This window comes from Aegilops tauschii, chromosome 2 (assembly GCF_002575655.3).
Source record: "Aegilops tauschii subsp. strangulata cultivar AL8/78 chromosome 2, Aet v6.0, whole genome shotgun sequence".
Classification (NCBI taxonomy): Eukaryota; Viridiplantae; Streptophyta; class Magnoliopsida; order Poales; family Poaceae; genus Aegilops; species Aegilops tauschii.
Window position 1 is genome coordinate 33492794 of NC_053036.3, and position 21354 is coordinate 33514147.

The 21354-nt window shown below is 45.4% G+C and overlaps 1 protein-coding gene across 1 annotated transcript; it reads right to left on the minus strand.

The window, feature by feature from the left end:
* Positions 1–1743: 1743 nt before the first annotated feature.
* On the minus strand, positions 1744–3094 carry LOC109754299 (ribulose bisphosphate carboxylase small subunit, chloroplastic 2). The gene is made up of 2 exons (XM_020313203.3): positions 2831–3094; positions 1744–2368 (listed from the first exon to the last, which is right to left on the minus strand). Exons 1-2 carry the CDS (start codon positions 3020–3022, stop codon positions 1988–1990), a joined length of 573 nt encoding a protein of 190 aa, XP_020168792.1. The 5' UTR covers positions 3023–3094; the 3' UTR covers positions 1744–1987.
* Positions 3095–21354: the final 18260 nt, after the last annotated feature.

The following is a 21354-nucleotide window of genomic DNA, read 5'->3' on the forward strand; positions in this document are numbered from 1 at the left end:
CGTTGATCTTACGAGGCCGGGCATGACCCAGGAAAGTGTGTCCGGCCAAATGGGATCGAGCGTGTTGGGTTATGTGGTGCACCCCTGCAGGGAAGTTTATCTATTCGAATAGCCGTGTCCCTCGGTAAAAGGACGACCCGGAGTTGTACCTTGACCTTATGACAACTAGAACTGGATACTGAATAAAATACACCCTTCCAAGTGCCAGATACAACCCGGTGATCGCTCTCTAACAGGGCGACGAGGAGGGGATCGCCGGGTAGGATTATGCTATGCGATACTACTTGGAGGACTTCAATCTACTCCCTTCTACATGCTGCAAGATGGAGATGACCAGAAGCGTAGTCTTCGACAGGACTAGCTATCCCCCTTTTATTCTGGCATTCTGCAGTTCAGTCCACTGATATGCCCCTTTACACATATACCCATGCATATGTAGTGTAGCTCCTTGCTTGCGAGTACTTTGGATGAGTACTCACGGTTGCTTCTCTCCCTCTTTTCCCCCTTTTCTTTTCTATGTGGTTGTCACAACCAGATGCTGGAGTCCAGGAGCCAGACGCCACCATCGACGACGACACCTACGACACTGGAGGTGCCTACTACTACGTGCAGCCCGCTGACGACGACCAGGAGTAGTTAGGAGGATCCCAGGCAGGAGGCCTGCGCCTCATTCGATCTGTATCCCAATTTGTGCTAGCCTTCTTAAGGCAAACTTGTTTAACTTATGTCTGTACTCAGATATTGTTGCTTCCGCTGACTCGTCTGTGATCGAGCATTTGTATTCGAGCCCTCGAGGCCCCTGGCTTGTATTATGATGCTTGTATGACTTATTTATGTTTTAGAGTTGTGTTGTGATATCTTCCCGTGAGTCCCTGATCTTGGTCGTACACATTTGCGTGCATGATTAGTGTACGGTCAAATCGGGGGCGTCACAGGCCTGTTCGCCTGGTCCCACGTGTCAGGAGCTGACACGTGTCAGCCACCTACTGGGTGGTTTTGCCGAGAGTGGCTCTCGGCAAAGCTGGCCCTCGGCCTGTTCGCCTGGTCCCACATGTCAAGAGCTAACACGTGTCAGCCACCTACTGGGTGGCTTTGCCAAGAGTGGCTCTCGGCAAAGTTGGCCCTCGGCCTGTTCGCCTGGTCCCACATGTCAGGAGCTGACATGTGTCAGCCACCTACTGACTCTCTTTGCCGAAAGTGGCACACGGCAAAGAAGGCCCTCGGCCTGTTCCCCTGGTCCCACGTGTCAGGAACCGCCGGCACCGTCTGCTATCCGTTAGCCACTTTATTTTGCCGAGTGGTACTGTTTGGCTCTCGGCAAAGTCTTTGCCGAGTGCCCGTGTTCTGGCTCTCGGCAAACTCCTGGTTGCCGAAGAGGTGTACGCCGGGTGGCTTTCGCCGAGGGTGACACTCGGCAAAGACTTTGCCGGCGGTTTTCGGCTCTTTGCCGAGTGTCCGTGGCACTCGGCGTAGCCCAGAATTCCAGTAGTGTAGATGCTTATTATCCAGACCAACAAAAGTTCTTTAGTAAGGGTCTCTACAAGAATATGTTTCATCCTAGTCTACTAGCAAAAACCGATGTAGATGCTGGTAGTGACATGGAAAAGAAACCATAATCTTTTTGTATTGATAAGTAAAGAAACTGAAATTTGCAACTGCAAATCAGGGGATCTTAATGTCAAATACTGAATGCTTCCACAACTAGTTGTGAGACATATTCATTGCAGTGCCAAATAAAGAAACTTTTCCTGAATTAATAACAGCAAGACAATGGTCCACGTGTTTGTATATAATAAATATCACACAGGTTTTGTATATGTGTAGCCGGTTCTAGAATTTACATACGCATGCTCGAGAACCTATGTTCGTACATACATACACAGACCATATAGAATGAAAAATATGCTCTGGTCGTCCAGCAGAGTGGTGGACAAAAGTGAAGTTCACAAAAGACCTTCATACATAGGCCATTGTTTCAACTCGTAGTTTAGGCCTTGCCAGACTCCTCGCAACCCGGTGGCCTGAAGGCGATGAAGCTGACGCACTGCACCTGGCGCAGGTTGTCGAAGCCGATGACGCGGACATAGGCGTCAGGGTACTCCTTCTTGACCTCCTCCACCTCGTTGAGCACCTGTGTGGCGTCGGTGCACCCGAACATAGGCAGCTTCCACATTGTCCAGTATCGACCATCGTAGTACCCGGGGGAGCTGTTGTGCTCACGGAAAACGAAGCCAACCTTGCTGAACTCGAGGCAGGGCACCCACTTGGAGCGGATCAAGTAGTCGACCTGCTTCAGGAGGGCCTCCGTGGAGAGGGGTGGCAAGTAAGACAGGGTCTCGAACTTCTTGATGCCCTCAATCGGCCACACCTGAATGAATAGAATGCGCAGATGCTCAATACTTGGTGCTAAGTAAATTAATTGTACCAATAATTCTAGAAAAATCTGTTTGATGAGCAAAAAATTGCTCCTGATGGACAGGTCTCATATGCATTGTTCGTTTGTCCACAATGAAGAAAGCTTAAGGGTAGCCCTTAAACTGATGGGCACTCTGAAGGTACTAAGATAATTTTATCTAGTCCATGCTGCAATAAAAAGTATTTCCATTCACTAAGTTATGAGTTGATTGCTTTTACATACGGATCCCAGCTTAGGGACAAGGCTGAATGAGCATCCAAAGCCAAATGGTTTCCATAGGCAACAAAACAAACAGATAATAAGGTTTCGGAATAATCTGTTGACCAAATTATGTTATACATTGGGGATGTTCTGTAAGTGAATTACTTGTACTGCCAAAGAAACTCATATCAGTTTAATTAGTGACTGACATACCTGCATGCACCTGATCCTTCCGCCGTTGCTGACGCTGCCGAGGCCGGCGCTGCTGGAGCGGCGGCTGACGGGCAGGCCCGCGGTGGACTTGAGACCCTGGAAGGGTGCGACGGAGGTGGCCGAGGAAGCCATCACAGTGGGGGCCATGGTGTTGGAGGAGGGAAGGTGGCAGGCTAAGCTTGAGGCCCCCATTGCTGGGTCACCACGGTATATATAGCCATATATGGCCAGCTCCTATCTTTAATCAAGATGTGGAAGGGGTGGCTGGCGTTCGTTGGTTGCCTGGTTTCCTTATCTCTCCGGATTAGTGTAAGAGGCATGGCCGTTGGATGAGTTGTGTGTGCCGAAAATTTCAGTCGTCCATGCCATTGTGTGATTGCCACAAACCCTTTTTCCAGCCTTGCATGTACTGTATTATTCTTTTCGTTTTATTTTGCTAAAGGTAACGCTTGAAAGGTGCACGAAGAACTTCCTTTGCTGATTTGCGATTTAAGTTGAGTGGCACAGGCATAACGAATGTTATAGTACATCCTTTATCCACTTCTATAATACAAACTTGTCAATCAATTATGCTTGCTTGTAACCTTTGGCGCTTCATTTTATAAAATTTTATACAGGTAACGTACACATTTGCTGCATGTGTGATGTGTGTCATCATGACCTTTATGTCTTTTATTCACAATTATTCATTGGAACACAAAAGTGTTGTACTGTTTTCTACGCCTAATCATTTACATGCCCTGGAGGATTTTTAGTGTTGGAAATGCTATTTAATTGGGTGTCCAAGCAAGGTAGAACTCTGTTCTAATCCACGAGCAAAAGTTTTAGATCCCTCTGTTGTCCATTTACTCAGTTCGTGTCGTCCCCAGTGAACTCATAAATTACATATGGTGAGTCCATCATGATTTTGTATCATCGCTGAATCTAGCCCACAAAAAAGGCAGATGTATATTCATTCATTTCATGGTGATGAAGCAACCTGCAAAATGATGCGATCGACCATGACCACTCAGTGATATGGCAATCATGTAGACGGACATTGTGATCATCTAGTCATTTAAGATAGATGTCGTGATCTTCTTGTGTGACCGTCTCATAGATTTGAGCTGCAAATCGAATCTTATATTCTTCCAAAAAAAATTCCGAATTTCCTGCATGTAAGATGATAAAGCTGAGTTTGTAATTAATTATTTTTTATGAATCCTTAATGATAATTAACACGGCCTAGATATTACAAAATATCCATAATTATCATGACTGAATCAATAAATTACTATTGCAGAATGAACCTTCCATAGGCCCCTCCACTTGGGCCCACCGGTGGAGAGATTCATCACTCATGGGCCACAAAACGCGAGCCAAGCAGGAGGACCTTCACTAACGGGCCCTTAAGTTGGGCATCAATGGAGGGGCACCCATGGGGCCCATAGATCCAACTGAATGGACGGTCCATCTCTACTGACGGTCGTACCACACCACTCGTCAATGTTGGGTGGCCCGTCGGTGCTGAATTAAGGTATTTCTATCTACCGGAGACGAAGTGGCCTTATATGCGCTTTCTCTTTTCTCCTAAACAAAACCATGCCGCCGCCCCCAATCCCTTCATCCCCAACGTCATCACCACCCTATCCAATGTTTTCGTCTCCTTTCATGCGTGCCCCCTCCTTCTCCCACATTGATCTGGTCCAACGATACCGTCTCATCCCGCGATTATCGTCATCTACTCTTCGGTTACTCGTGATGGCGCGGGTTGTGGCTTCCCGCTTGCTCTCTCGTAAGAATGGTTGGTTAAACCCCAAGTGTAAGGATGAAGTAACCTAGTAATAAGTATTGTCCTCAATAGGTTTCTCAAACCAGTAGGAATTTCTTCTACAACCCAAATCCTCGGTACCTGCACACCAAACACAAAACAATCTTGCCCCAACGTTTCAAGAAGGTTGTCAATCTTCTTGTCCTACTAGTTACAAGGATTAGTTGTTAGTTGAAAGCAAATATCGGTTGCTAAGTAGCCTTAGTGCGGTTCGCACCTTCAGACCTGCCATGGCACTGTCAACACTATACTCGCCATGCTTAGGGTTCACACTTTTTATATACACCAAGATCAGCCTAGGTGCTTCGTCGTACTAGCACTAATCCAGCCATCAATATAAACAAAATGCCACCCATGGTTCCAAAGCTTAGTTATTCAAATATGAGCCAGATATGGTACTAATATTAGTTTAAAAAAGACACATGTAGTTGGTCAGCCAATGTTCCTTCTTGAGTTTCAAAATACACTTACGCCACTTAAAGAGAGACATGAGTGAATAGTATTTCTTTGTGCGATCTTGTCCATCATGGATGGGCAACGAACATTGCGTTGTATAGAAAGAAGAGTTATATCTACCTTTTACATAGATTATGATTTGCCTAATTTCGAAGCTTATTTGTTCAAATATGAGTTTGATATGGTACTGATATTAATTAAACAAACACACATTTAATTGTCAGCTAATGTTCCTACTTCAGTTTTGAAATGCATGTCCGCTCCTTATAGAGAGACAGAAGAGGTTTGTATTTCTCCATGCGCTCTGGTCATCATGGTTGAGGGATGAACTTTGTATATCGTATAGGTTGAAGCTATCATCTGCCAACAATCATCACTTCTGGAGATCTCAACAGGGAGCCTTTTTTAAGTAGTACGGTCATATTATATTAATGCACGCACCAAATTACAACACACATAGCATCCCTCGGCAGACTTCTAGAGATAGTACGCATGGGTCTATAAGGACGCACTATTGTGGTAGAATCCGCAATGCATTTGTGACACCCCGATTGAGAGAACCGGAGGTCCTCGTGTTCCAGCCCAGAGATCCATGTCTTCTGGAACACGACTATAACTTGGTACAGGTAGACCAAAATAAATAAGTACTTATGTACAATAGCGTCTTAATAGTACAATCCTCTTGCACAGCAGGTGGACACGTCTAAGTGTCAGAAGCTCAAGGGCTTTATTCTATGAGTGACTTAAGGAAGTACTAAAGACGGAAATAATACCAATGACACAACGGAAGACGGGGTACCGGCGGGGCTCCAATCCAAAGAGACACTGCTGGGACACCATCTAGTCCAGGTACATGAACTCTTCGGGAAACTCTTCTATCGGCTCTCCAGTATCTGGCATGATAAGGCAGGTGAGTACTTTGAATGTACTCACAAGCCCACAAATAATCCAAAGCAAGCAAGAACAGAACAAATAAACATAGCAACGAAGTAAAGATTAGTGAAGCTACTACTATCAAGACTACTTCATAAACTTCTTGTTTGCTTGTTTAACGTCCACTGGACCTCTTCCTGGCACGAGTCCTGCTCAAACGACTCATCGACATAACTTACCAGTTACCACAGTTATTAGAGTTTAAAGTAAAGGAATTTTGGTGCTTGGTCAAATAGTGTGACCTAACACAAATGGTGTCCCATTGCCGGGGACTCGGCTATTCGAATAGTTTGAACACACACTCTGTAGAGGTTACACACTTTACCCACACCATAGACTCTTTGTCTAACTAATCTCATTCATAGCATGGCACTCTAACTATGCCTCCGACCTCCTGCGGGCTAGCCCTGGCAGAGAGAATCTGGGTCCTTGCCACCCCGTGTTGCACCACTTGTATTCCCTTGGGAATCTTTTCTCTTGAGCTCATCCACAGACCCAGGCTCTCTTGACTGAATGGCAACTTCCAAGCCAGAGGAAGTCTACACATTCGAGCTTCCCTCTTCAGAAACACACGAAAGAAACATAACTACAAACGTAATAAAGCCCTCTCATTCGGACAGATGTGGTTGTAATGAGGATGTTCGGCTTCGTGGCAGTTGGATTGACCAGCTATTTAAAGTAGGGTTAACAAGGAAAGTAAAACCGTGACTTTGTAAGCTACTGAAATCCACAACTTGTTATCCTACTAGGGTGAAGTATTCACGAGGATTCATCATCCTAAGTAAAGCCTTTCCCCGAGATTCTTCGTGAATGTTGCTACCTATTTTGCTTATGATTTATGTTGGCAAAACAATTACCGGTTATGAGTCATAGTTAAACTTCTATTCTACTAGGACCAAATCAAGGTATCCTTTATAGTGACTCACTATGCTATTTCAACCACAACAAACTTAACATAAGCAAAGGGAAGCAACAAACAACATTGAAAGAAAAGTAATGTTGGAAAAGAAATGTAAGTTGAACCCATGGCCTTGCAATGCCATCAAGCAAATGGAGGTGGTGGCTTGCCATGCTCAAATGGAGTAGCAAAGCATTCTTTGTCTTCACCTCCTGGATTATTTCCTTCTGGAAATAATTTAAAAAGCAAAATACAATAAAGAAAATAAGTCAAAAGTGTGTCTAGCAGCATCTAGACAAGTCAAATAAATCTCAAATTATTCCCACAGAAGGAGAATAATATAAGAAAAGTAATGCAAAAAGAATAAACTCATTTGAAGTTATGGTTTAAGAGATATTACTCATCACAGCTTAGTCAACAGAATAAAATTAAAACAAAAAATAGCCTGAAATAGAAAATCCACCGAGCGGCCACGTCGAAGGCGTATTTCAGAAATACGCCCCCACTTACGTACCAGTTCGGCAGTGGCTATATCACTGACGGGTGGGGCCATCCTGTCAGTTTTCTTTTTTAAACACCCGGCCGAGCTGTGGTGTTCTAGCGAGGTCTCACCGGCGACTACAGAGTGCTAGGGCTCGAACGAGTGGGATCACCTTTTGAGAGGTACACGCATTTATTGTGATTTGTTAGAATACTCTATGTGCTTCACTTATATCTTTTGAGCTAGGCAGTTGCTCTAGTGCTTCACTTATATCTTTTAGAGCACGGTGGTGGTTATATTTTATAGAAATGATTGCACTCTCATGCTTCACTTAAATCTTTTTGAGAGTCCATATATAGGAAGTGGTAATGTGCACGTGTTATAAGACTAGTCCGAGAAGGATAGGTATTCAAGGGGATACAATAAAAACTTTCATGTAGATCACTAAATATGAAATGTATAATTTAATGATATTGATGTTGTAATATGAAAGGATATTAGTTCATGATCATTGGTTAGTAGAAATATCAGTATTAAAACCTGTTATTAACTTCTCAAATAAGTGTTGGTCATGGCATGGTGGCCAGGTTTGAGCATTTGTATTTCTGATTGAAATCCTTGAGTGCTATTATAATCGGATGCGCGCGATGGTTAACTCCTACCAACAAATTCCCTAGGGGCATGCGAGTAGTACTTTGCTTAGAAGGATAATAGGAGTTCACAACAAGTATGTCAGTTCTTTATGACTAATGTGAGTCCATGGATTATATGCACTCCTACCTTTCCGCAATTTGCTAGGCTCTCCTGTACCGTGCATTGCCCTTTCTCACCTCGAGAGTTGGTGCACACTTCGCTGGTGCATCCAAACCCCATGGTATGATACGCTCTATCACACATAAGCCTCCTTATATCTTCTTCGAAACAGCTGCCATACCTACCTATTATGGCATTTTCACAACCATTCTGAGATATATTGCCATGCAACTTCCACTGTTCCATTTTCATAACATGTGTGTTCAATGTCATATTGCTTTGCATGATCATATAAAGTTGGCATGATATTTGTGGCATAGTCACCGTTCATCATGATTATACATGTTACGCTAGATCATTGCACATCCTGGTACACTATCAGAGGCATTAATATAGAGTCATACTGTTCAAGTTATCGAGTTGTATGTAAATACAAGTGTGATGATAATCATTATTAGAGCATTGTCCCAGTTGAGGAAACGATGATGGAGACTATGATTCCCGCACAAGTCGGGATGAGACTCCGGACGAAAAAAAAGAACAAATGAGAGAAAAGAGAGAAGGGGCAATGTTACTATCCTTTTTTTGCGAGGTAATGCTACTATCCTTTTGAACACTTTGTGCTTTAGAGTAGCACCATGTTCTTCACATAGAGAGTCTCCTGAGTTATCACTTTCATATACTAGTCGTAATTTTTCATTATAGAATTTGACTTGCATATTCTGATGATGGGCTTCCTCAAATGGCCAAGGCCTTCATGATCAAGCAAGTTGGATCACTAGTAGAAAACAGGGCTTTGGTTCGGGCATGGCAAGCCCATTAGTCCCAGTTCAGTCACGAACCGGGACCCATGGGGGTATTCGTCCCGGTTCTTGAGCCCAGGGGGCCGGCCGGGGCCTCGTGGGCATTGGTCCCGGCTCGTGTGGACCCATTTGTCCCGGTTCTGGGCACGAACCGGGACCAATGGTCCTCGCTCCTGGCCCACAACCATTGGTACCGGTTCTTGGCTTAAACCGGGACAGAAGGCTGGGCTTTAGTCCCGGTTCCAGCCAAGAACCGGGACAAATGAGTTGCCTATATATACCCCATCGCTGCAGCAGAGCACTCCACAGTGATCTGATTTTTGCTAGCTGGCGAGGGGAGGGCATTTGGGTGCTCTAGCTCACCTCCTATGCACATGAGGTGTTCGATGAAATGCCTGAGCCACACTAGTTAAGCTTTCTCCTCTCGAAGCTCGACCTCCTAGCTCCATTTTTCCCGAGATTTGTCTAGGTTTATATTAGCGGTCCGTCACGCCCCGTCCCCGTCTTCACCGCCGTCGATCGCCCGCGCCGATCTCGTCGCCGGCACCATCGTGGTGAGCCTCTTGTTATTATCTTCTTTCTGAAAGAAAAAAAATTCTTACTTCAGATAGTTACTTGTCTAATTTTGTTACTTTTATTATTCCTTGTTATTATATAGTGCAATGGTTTTGGTATCCGCCCCCGTCGGCCCTCGTCCTGTCTATGATTCGGATGTGGTATATATTATCCTTTTATAACTATTTGGTTCATTTATTGTTTATGACAATTATGCCGACCAACGTGACATAGATTTTATTTATCTAGGAGGTGGTTGAACCGGAAATTCTAACCGACCCTATTGTCGAGAGGTTAAATTTAATTGAAGATGAAAACAATTACTTAAAGGAAAAAATAAAAAAATTGAGGAGGAGAAGATGATATTGGAGTTGCATGTTGCGGATGTCGTCGATGATCACAAGATCAAGATGGATGCAATGCGCTTGAAGATTAGAAAGATTAGAAAATATGCCATTCATACCGAGGCTTGGTATCATTATGCCGTTGGATCAATTGTTACCTTGGTTGCGATTATGATCGCATTTGTTTTCGCATTGAAATGTTTTACATAGTTTCAATGTATGGTTTAATTAATTAGATGCTCTGGAGAGCTATATATATGTTGTTAGATGAGAACTATGTATGTACTTTGGTTCTAATGTGATGATGAACTTCTATTAATTTGGTCACTTAATTATCTATTCATGATGTTCTGTAATGGTTTTTGACACACTTAATTATATATAATGCACGCAGATGAACCGGCAATGGATGTACGGTGACAGACACACCTCCGAGTACATTAAGGGCGTGCATGATTTTCTCGAAGTGGCTGAGGCAAACAAGCAGAATGGTTTTATGTGTTGTCCATGCCCTACATGTGGGAATACGAAGTCTTACTCTGACCGGAAAATCCTTCACGCCCACCTGCTTTACAAGGGTTTCATGCCACATTATAATGTTTGGACGAGGCACGGAGAAATGGGGGTTATGATGGAAAACGGCAAAGAAGAAGAGGACGATGACAACTATGTGCCCCCTGAATACGGTGATGCTGCAACGGGGGAAGCTGCTGAAGATCAAGAGGAACCAGACGATGTGCCCAATGATGCTGCAAGGGGGGAAGCTGCTGAAGATCAAGAGGAACCAGTGCCCGATGATGATGATCTCCGCCGGGTCATAGTCGATGCAAGGACGCAATGCGAAAGTCAAAAGGAGAAGCTGAAGTTCGATCGCATGTTAGAGGATCACAAAAAAGGGTTGTACCCCAATTGCGAAGATGGCAACACAAAGCTCAGTACCGTACTGGAATTGCTGCAGTGGAAGGTAGAGAATGCTGTGCCTGACAAAGGATTTGAGAAGCTATTGAAAATATTGAAGAAGAAGCTTCCAAAGGATAACGAATTGCCCGACAGTACATACGCAGCAAAGAAGGTCGTATGCCCTCTAGGATTGGAGGTGCAGAAGATACATGCATGCCCTAATGACCGCATCCTCTACCGCGGTGCATACAAGGATCTGAACGCATGCCCGGTATGCGGTGCATTGCGGTATAAGATCAGACGAGATGACCCTGGTGATGTTGACGGCGAGCCCCCCAGGAAGAGGGTTCCTGCAAAGGTGATGTGGTATGCTCCTATAATACGACGGTTGAAACGTCCGTTCAGAAACGAAGAGCATGCCAAGTTGATGCGATGGCACACTGAGGACCGTAAGAAAGACGGGAAGTTGAGAGCACCCGCTGACGGGTCGTAGTGGAGAAAAATCGAGAGAAAGTACTGGGCTGAGTTTGCAGCTGACCCAAGGAACGTATGGTTTGGTTTAAGCGCGGATGGCATTAATCCTTTCGGGGAGCAGAGCAGCAATCACAGCACCTGCCCCTGACTCTATGTATGTATAACCTTCCTCCTTGGATGTGCATGAAGCGGAAGTTCATTATGATGCCAGTTCTCATCCAAGGCCCTAAGCAACCCAGCAACGACATTGATGTGTACCTAAGGCCATTAGTTGAAGAACTTCTACAGCTGTGGAATGGAAACGGTGTACATACGTGGGATGAGCACAAACAGGAGGAATTTAACCTGCACGCGTTGCTGTTTGTAACCATCAACGATTGGCCCGCTCTCAGTAACCTTTCAGGACAGACAAACAAAGGATACCACACATGCACGCACTGTTTAGATGACACTGAAAGTATATACCTGGACAAAAGCAGGAAGAATGTGTACCTGGGCCATCGTCGATTTCTTTCGACCAACCATCAATGTCGAAAGAAAGGCAAGCATTTCAAAGGCGAGGCAGATCACCGGAAGAAGCCCGCCATGCATACCGGTGATCACGTACTTGCTATGGTCAATGATTTACACGTAATCTTTGGAAAGGGTCCCGGCGGACTAGCTGTTCCGAATGACGCTGAGGGACACGCACCCATGTGGAACAAGAAATCTATATTTTGGGACCTACCCTACTGGAAAGAGCTAGAGGTCCGCTCTTCAATCGACGTGATGCACGTGACAAAGAACCTTTGCGAGAACCTGCTAGGCTTCTTGGGCATGTATGGGAAGACAAAAGATACACCTGAGGCACGGGAGGACCTGCAACGTTTGCACGAAAAAGACGGCATGCCTCCGAAGCAGTATGAAGGTCCTGCCAGCTACGCTCTTACAAAAGAAGAGAAAGAAATCTTCTTTGAATGCCTGCTCGGTATGAAGGTCCCGACTGGCTTCTCGTCGACTATAAAGGGAATAATAAATATGCCAGAGAAAAAGTTCCAGAACCTAAATTCTCATGACTGCCACGTGATTATGACGCAACAGCTTCCGGTTGCATTGAGGGGGCTTCTACCGGAAAATGTCCGATTAGCCATTATGAAGCTATGTGCATTCCTCAATGCAATCTCTCAGAAGGTGATCGGTCCAAAAATCATACCAAGGCTAAGGAGTGATGTGGCGCAATGTCTTGTCAGTTTCGAGCTGGTGTTCCCACCATCCTTCTTCAATATCATGACGCGCGTCCTAGTTCATCTAGTCGATGAGATTGTCATTCTGGGGCCCGTATTTCTACACAATATGTTCCCTTTTGAGAGGTTCATGGGAGTCCTAAGGAAATATGTCCGTAACCGCGCTAGGCCAGAAGGAAGCATCTCCATGGGCCATCAAACAGAGGATGTCATTGGGTTTTGTGTTGACTTCATTCCTGGCCTTAAGAAGATAGGTCTTCCTAAATCGCGGTATGAGGGGAGACTGACTGGAAAAGGCACGCTTGGAGGGGACTCAATAATATGCAGGGACGGATATTCTTGGTCTCAAGCGCACTACACAGTTCTACAGAACTCTACCTTGGTGACCCCGTATGTCGATGAACATAAGAATAGTCCGCGCTCCAAACACCCGGAGCAGTGTGACGATTGGATTACATGTGAAAATATCAGTACTTTTTTTGATAGAAACTTTAATAGCAGAAAGAATTATCATAAAGTAAAATAAATAAGTAATTAGAAACAAAATAAAATAAAATAAATAAGTTTTTTTTGTTGTAAGTAGAAACAAAACAAAATAAATATAGCAAAAAAGAAAACAAAAAAAACTAAATACAGCAAAAAGAATTTTCATAAAGAACTAATGGCACTAATAGAAAGTTTATATTTTTTCTAAAACTAATGGCACTAACAGACAATTTATAATTTTGCTGACCTAAAAGCAAAAAGAATTAAAAAATAAAGCAAAAAACAAAAGAAAATAAATAATTCAAAAAACAGAACCAAAAAGCTGGAATTTTTTTTTAAAAAACTGCCACCTATTGGACCACCACGGCCTGAATACGACTAGAAATCCAACCTGGGCCAGGATTCAGGCCCGCAGAAGGCCCAATAGGCCCACAGACAGCACAGTATGACATTAGGCCCGTAAGCCTGCATTTGAGAGGAGCTCGAGAGGGCAGCCGCAGTGGGGCTTATAAACCACTCCGAGCCCCTCTCAACTAGCGAGGTGGCACTAAACTTTTGGCCGCGGGCAGCGCAAGGCCTTTGGTCCCGGTTGGTGGCACCAACCGGGACCAATGCCCCCCCTTTAGTTCCGGTTGGTGCCACCAACCGGGACCAAAGGCCGCCGCTTCCCGCCCTTTGGGCTGCTGAAAAGGGACCTTTGGTCCCGGTTGGTGGCAGCAACCGGGACTAAAGGGTGGCATTGGTCCCGGTTGGTGCCACCAACCGGGACCAAAGGTGTGCCTATATAATGCAACACTTGGGAAATTTTCAGATACCTCGCCAGTTGCCCCCGACGCCGCCAAGCTGCCCGTGCTCGCCGTCGCCGCCCGCTCCTCGTCGCCGTCGCCCCGCGCCCTTGCCTCGACGGGTCGCCACCCGGTGCTCGTCGCCGTCGCCCTGCCCCCACGCGCCGCCCCGCCTCGTGCTCCCCTGCTCGCGCGCGCCGCCTCGGCGCCCCGAGCCCCCCTGCCCGGCCCGCGCGTGCTCGCCGGCGCCCTCGCCGCCCCCGCCCTGTCCCGCCCCCGCGCTCCGGCGCCCTCGCCGCCCCCGCCGTCGCCATCGCCCTAGCCGCCCCCGATGTGAGAGCCGCCGCCCCGGCTCTGTTTTTTTATTAGTTAATTGTTTTTTGATCATATATATATAATGTATATGTGTATGTATGTGGCTATATGTTTTTGTTAATATGAGGCTATATGTTTTTTTTATTAGTTTAATTTTTTTGTTCATATGTGATGTATATGTGTATGTGGCTATAATGTATATGTGAACAAAAAAATTTGTATGTATGTAGATGTTCAAATGTATGAATATATATGTCAAAAATGTTTTTTTGTTCATAGAAAGTTTTTTGTTCATATATAGAAAGTTTTTATATATGACAATGGATATATATTCGATATATATGAGAAATGATGATCCACATGGAAAAGTTTTATATATGCAAAAGTTACAATTTTAGAAAAGTTTTATATATCTAGCTTGGAAGGGAAGAAGAAGAAAAAGAAGGATAGGAAAGAAGAAAATAAGAAGAGGAAAGAAAGAAGAAGAGGAGAGGAAGAAGAGGAGAAATAAATAAGAAGACGAAAAAAGAAGAAAAAGAAGAGGAGAAGAAGAAAGGAATAACTTCAATCCTCTATTCCTTTCTTCTTCTCCTCTTTTTTTTTCTTCTTTTTTTTCTTCAATCCTCTCCTCTATTCCTTTCTTCTTCTCCTCTTTTTATTTCTTCTTCGTTTTCTTATGTTTTATCGGGTCTGTCGTCGTCGATATATACCCCTCCCGATAACTTCAACACGAGGGGGGATAACTTCAACACAAGGGGGGGTCGATATACCCCCTCCCCGATAACATTATTTTCCTGTGTATATATGTCGTCGTTGTCGATATAACCCCCTCCTGATAACTTCAACACGTGGGGGGGGGGTCGATATACCCCCTCCCAGATAACATTATTTTCCCGTGTATGTATGTTGTCGTTGTCGATATTACCCCCTCTCGATAACTTCAACACGAGGGGGGATAACTTCAACACGAGGGGGGTCGATATACCCCCTCCTCGATAACATTATTTTCCCGTGTATGTATGTCGTCGTTGTCGATATAAAACCCCCTCCCGATAACTTCAACACGTGGGGGGTCGATATACCCCCTCCCCGATAACATTATTTTCCCGTGTATGTATGTCGTCGTTGTCGATATATATAACTCCCTCCCAGATAACTTCGACATGATGGACGGTCGATATGTATACCCCCTCTCGACCGTGATAACTTATACCACGGGAGCACCCCCGGGCCCTCTCGCTCGACCAAAACTCTCGAGGACACCCAAACACTAGGAAAAAACGATGTCGGTCTCCTACCCCCTCCCGCCGCGCCCCTACCCTTGAAGCGTTGCCTAGGCCACCCCAAACCTGGAATAAGCTAGGTCTACATTTGCACTAATATATCCACCTGCTGTCATGTTTGTGTAATAATTGCCATGTTGTAATATTTGCAGAAACAATGGAGCACGGACGAGATGAGCAAGCAGAAGAGGTGTTGGGGGACATAATCTTAGCCGGAGGTGATATCTTGTCGTATCTTAACGACAATGATGGTCTGGAAGAACAGGGTGAAGAAGCAGGCTACGGTGATCGAAGAGTGGAGGAGGAACGACATGACGGTGACCCAATGCTGGTGCAAGAAGGAGCCCGTGGTGACGGCTCCGGTGACCGAACGGAGTCCGGCCAGGTAAATATATTAGTTAAGCCTGTGCTGACTAGCTAATTGATGCATTCATTGTTTTGGTATGTAAACATATTAATTAACACACTCGTCTTTCTTCTTTTTTCTAGCCCTCCGGATCGAGCACAACTGCGGTAAAGAGACGAGGCCCGAAGAGAAAGTTGCGCTCGGATGAAAGGTTTGAGATCACAGCAATCGCGCGCGACGGCCAACCGATTGAACCCCTCCGGACAAAGGATGCTTTTGCTGCTCAGTGCGGGGTTCTAGTTAGGGACAAGATCCCGATCAGCATCCACCAATGGTATAAGCCTAAGAAGGAAGACCCTGAGGTGTCTTATGTCAATGATATGCAGAAAGATGATCTTTGGACTGAGCTGAAGGCAAATTTCACCCTACCGCCAGAGGAGGATCCGGAGAAGCCAGTTATAGAGCAATTAATCAAGTCTCATGCTCTTAAGAAGATGGAAAACCTATTCAGGAGGTGGAAGAATGAGCTGAAAACGTTTGTCGACAAAGAAGAGACACCAGAATTCATCGGCCGGTATGAGAAGATCAGAGATCACTGGCCCGCATTTGTGGCCCACAAGACATCGGAAAAGAGTAAGAAGATGTCAGCGACAAACAAGAAGAATGCTGCGAAGAAGAAGCTTCACCATCGCACGGGGTCAGGTGGCTACCTCAAAGCCCGGCCTAAGTGGGCCAAGTCTGAGAGGGATCTGCTTGATAAAGGGATCGAACCAGAGACAATGAACTGGCCAGACCGTTGCCGGACTTGGTTCTTCGGGGCTGGCGGAACCTTGGACCCTGTATCAGGGAGGTGTCGTTGGACGGACGAGCAACTTGCAATACCCGTCAAGAAGCTTAAGCACTGTATCGATGCAGCGCAGCAAGGGACGTTCGTTCCAGACAGAGAGAACGACGAGCTCACAATGGCCCTCGGGAATCCTGAGCACCCTGGACGGACATGAGGCACGCCAGGCTCCGTTCCGTGGAAGGCTGGTTTTCCGGACGCAGGCGGTTACAAAACCCAGGAGAGGAGGAAAAAAGTGGAGCAGATCCAAATTCAGACGCTGCACGAAAGGGTTCGAGCGCTAGAGGAACGAGACGGCAATCGAGATGCCGAAACTGCCCCCCAAGCTACACCGCCATCTCAGCGGAGAAGCAGCGTGGCTTCCACCGGGCTGCCTCAGCTGGAGCATGCGGCTCCTGCTAGCTACCCCGTGGATGCTATCACGGAGTCTCAACATTGCCACCTTATGGCGGAATGGCAGAACTTGAAAGTCAAGGTGGCTGTTGGCTCTGTTTTACCTACTGAACCCGGCGCAACCTACCACTGCCGGCCGATTCCAGAAGGATATGCTAGGGTGATGGTGGATGAAATAACGGAGGGATTTGAGGACCTCCAGCTTGACCACCCTACCGGTGAAGGGGACACTCGGCTGGGTTTAGCTCTGAAGACTCCATGCCTATGGCGGAAGGAGCTCATCAAGGTTCCGAACTGGACGGCTCCGGCGAGTAAGGGCACTCCGCCTCCTCCTCCGGCGAGTGATCAGGGCACTCAGCCTCCTTCTACGGCGCGTGGCGGCACTCCGCCTCCTTCTCCGCCAGCGCCGACGCGCCAGAGCAGCCAGCCTCCTCCTTCTCCGCCTCGTCAGCAAGGGCGGAAGAGACCCGCCGCCGCTGCGGCTGCTCCGGCGCATCGTAGTCCTTCTCCTCCGCCTCGTAAGCAAGGAAAGAAGACAGCCGCAGCCGCTCCGTCTGCTCTGCCGGCGTCTAGCAGTACAGCTGCCAGAGGCGGGAGGCAATACAGATTCATTCCTTCTCTGAAGACTCCAGAGAAGTTACCATATGAGAGGACCGAGGAGGAGAACGCGAAGATCGTGCGAGCCGAAGTGAAGAACTTCTTTGAAGGGGTGAAAGCAAAGAAACATCCACCTCCGGAGGAGAAGGTAGATCCGGTGAAAGCAAAGTGCACTCTGGCTGCCCTGACAAAACCACCAAAGTCTCCGCCGAGAGGCAACTATGAGCGCGTTCTTGCAAAGGCATATGCCGAAGCGGAGTGGTCGGGAAGTACTGTCAGTGATAAAAGGATGAAAGAACGACGAGCTGGGAAAAAAATTGCCCAGCTCGGCGAACAAGCGAACCAATCGTGCCCCCCGCTCAAGGTGTCAAAAGACATCGTCGCTAATGATCCGGGTATGGTGCCCGGTTATAGCAATCTTGGAGATTACCTGCCCGACGATGTACATTATGAAATCATGGAGGTGGACGAACACAAATACCATTACGGGAAGCCTCTCGTCAAAGATGTCAGATCTCTAAGCACGATGATGCGAAGACTACATGATTGGTACATGAAAACCTGCAGAGAGTCTGATGGGATGAGTACTTTGACGCTGAGAGTTAAACCGGAGGATGACCTTGTTGGAATTGAACTGCTGAATGTTCCATTTGAGGATTTCTTCCAGTTTTACAATCAAAAGTCCCTCGATAAAACAACGATCACTTGCTACTGTCTGTAAGTAGTACTACTTCTGTCATTAAGTCTCTCTATATAGGTCAGCTCTTTCATTGCATGTATTTATACTTATCCTCACTATATTATGCAGATTGAAGATCGCCGAATTGAAGAAAAGACAAATCGGTGATATTGGGTTCATTAACACAAATCTCATAGATGCATATACGGTTGAAAAAAATCCCAAAGAAGCCGAGGCCAACTTGCTACAATCGTTGGTATTAAATCAAAACAAAGATATAATACTCTATCCTTACAACTTCAAATGAGTGTTATTGTCTTGTGCATATTCGGTTTCCCTTATTAGTCCAGGTTATGGTAATATAATTGATGACTTATGCATGCATGCGCAGCTTCCACTATATTCTCCTAGAGATTAAGCTTCAGCCGGGAGTAGTAACCGTCTTAGACTCGAGACGAAAAGATCCCCAGGACTGTGCGAACATGACTCAAATGCTCCAGAAGTAAGTTAAATCGATCATTATCCACCATATCAGCAACTTTGTTCATTTCCTGATATCAAGTAATTGTTTTCTTTGTCTGGCAGGGTTTGGAGAAAATTCACCTCAAAAGCTCCGGGACTCCTGAAGAAGCTGCAATTTAGACACCCGAAAGTAAGTACCATAGTAGCATGTTCCGCGCATCTCCTAGTGATTCAAGCGCTAGTTTCATCAATACCATTTAGCATGCTTGCTTATCAGTTTGATTGACCTCTATTTCTTGTAAAGTGGTTGTGGCAGGAACCCGGGAATAATTACTGTGGATACTACGTTTGCGAGTCCATCCGCCACACGACCTGTGAGCGGGGCTACACTGAAGAACAATATGAAGTGCGTAAGCAATAATATTCACAATTTTATTTTATTACCATCATTTGTGTTGAGTTTCATTTATTCATATATATATGTGTGTGTGTGTGTGTGTGTGTGTGTGTGTGTGTGTGTGTGTTGACCCCCTTCTTCAAATTAGATCTTTCAGATGCGGGATGAACTCCTAGCAGAAGATCGTATGCGAGCAATTCAAGAGGAATTGGCGGCATTCTTCCTTGACCACGTGATCGCTGAAAACGGAGAATACTATGTGGACCCTGTGTTCCTACAATATAATTAGGAGATTGTATTGTAAGAGATAATTATTGTATATATGTAGCCGGTAGTGTCAGATAGATATACGAGAAATTGTTGTTCGACCAATATCTTGGAGAAGGAGAGGTGGTCGATATCACTTCTCTCTGTATGCATATGTTCATGACGATCTTCTGTTTCCTTCATTTGATTACTAGCTAGCGTGTCTACTCCTCTCCATACGTATATAGTACGTAGCGTCGACCAAGCACGGAGATAAGAGAGGACACTTCTCTCTATTAATTAGCTAGCTAACACAATATATGAAACACCTAAATTAACCCCTCAAAACCCCTAAACCACCCCCTTTCAAAAAAAAAAACCTCAGCTCCTGCCAGGTGCTGACGCGTGGATGCCTATTGGTCCCGGTTGGTGACACCAACCGGGACAAAAGGCCCTCCTGCCTGGGCTCCCCGCACCGGCCACGTGGACGGCCTTTAGTCCCGGTTCGTGTAAGAACCGGGACTAAAGGGCTAGGGCATTAGTAACGACCCTTTAGTCCCGGTTCCAGAACCGGGACTAAAGGCCCTTATGAACCGGGGTAAAAGCCCCTTTTCCTACTAGTGGATGCACATCCACTTATTTTTCATTGAGCTTTCATACACTTATAGCTCTTAGTTCATCTATTGCATGGCAATCCCTACTCCTCACATTGACATCGATTGATGGGCATGTCCATAGCCCGTTGATTAGCCGCGTCGATGCGAGACTTTCTTCCTTTTCGACTTTCCTTATTAATCTTTATCACCGCATTCTATTCCACTTATAGTGTTATATCCATGGCTCACGCTCATGTATTGCATAGGATTGAAAATGCTGAAGCGCATTAGAAGTATGATCCATTTGCCTTGTTTGACACCGGGGTGCTCATGATTTATATTTATGCAGTGAAGGCGGGGTCATGCCATGCTAACATAATAAAATGAGTGGGGAAAGTATTCACTGAGGATCGTATATTTTAAAAGGTTAATGATTATGTTTCTTATATTCATGGATATTATTATGTTGACATTGTTACTTCATCATTTCTCAATAATTATACCGTAAAAATATTACATGATACACATGTTAGGTAGCATTTCACATCAAAAATTCTTTTTCTATCATTTACCTACTCGAGGACGAGAAGGAATTAAGCTTGAGGATGCTAATACGTCTTCAACGTATCTATAATTTTTGATTATTTCATGCTATTATATTATCAATCTTGGACGATTTATATGCTTTGCATGCTATTTTATATCTTTTTGGGACTAACCTATTATTTTGAATTTTTTTGAATTATTTGGATTGCTTACCACATGTGTCATGTGGTTTGGGACTAACCTATTAACCCAATGCCAGTGCCAGTTACTGTTTTTTGCTTGATTTTGGCTTTTTCGAAAACCAATACCAAACGAAGTCCAAACACAATGAAACTTTACGGTGATTTTTTCTGGACAAGAAGGGACCCTAAAAGGTTCGACTGGAGGCTAGAAGATCTATGGGAGAGCCACAAGCTCACAGGGTGCGCCCCCTGAGCTCATGGGCCGCACGCAGCTCCATTTGACCTAATTTCACCTCCATAAATTTACATATATTCCCAAACCAATAGAGAGCCACCTGAAACACTTTTTCCGTCGCACAAGCTTCTATTCTTCCGTGAGCCCATCTGGAGGCCTTTTCCAGTACTCTGTCGAAGGGGGAATCGATCACAGAGCGCTTCTATATCATGCTTGCTGTCTTACGATGATGCATGAGTAGTTCACGACAGACCTACGGGTCCATAACTAGTAGCTAGATGGCTTCTTCTCTCTCTTTGATCTACAATACAATGTTGTCCTCGATCTTCTTGGAGTTCTTGTAAGTGCATCTAGTGCCACCCCTAGTTGGTTTTGGAGTATTGACGACAAACTTGGTTGAGGGACTAATGTGTTTGTGAGAATTGCAGGATAACACAGGTAGCAGTCCCTCATTGATTTGGTTTACCTACCAGAGATTACCCCTAAAAATGTGTGAAGACAT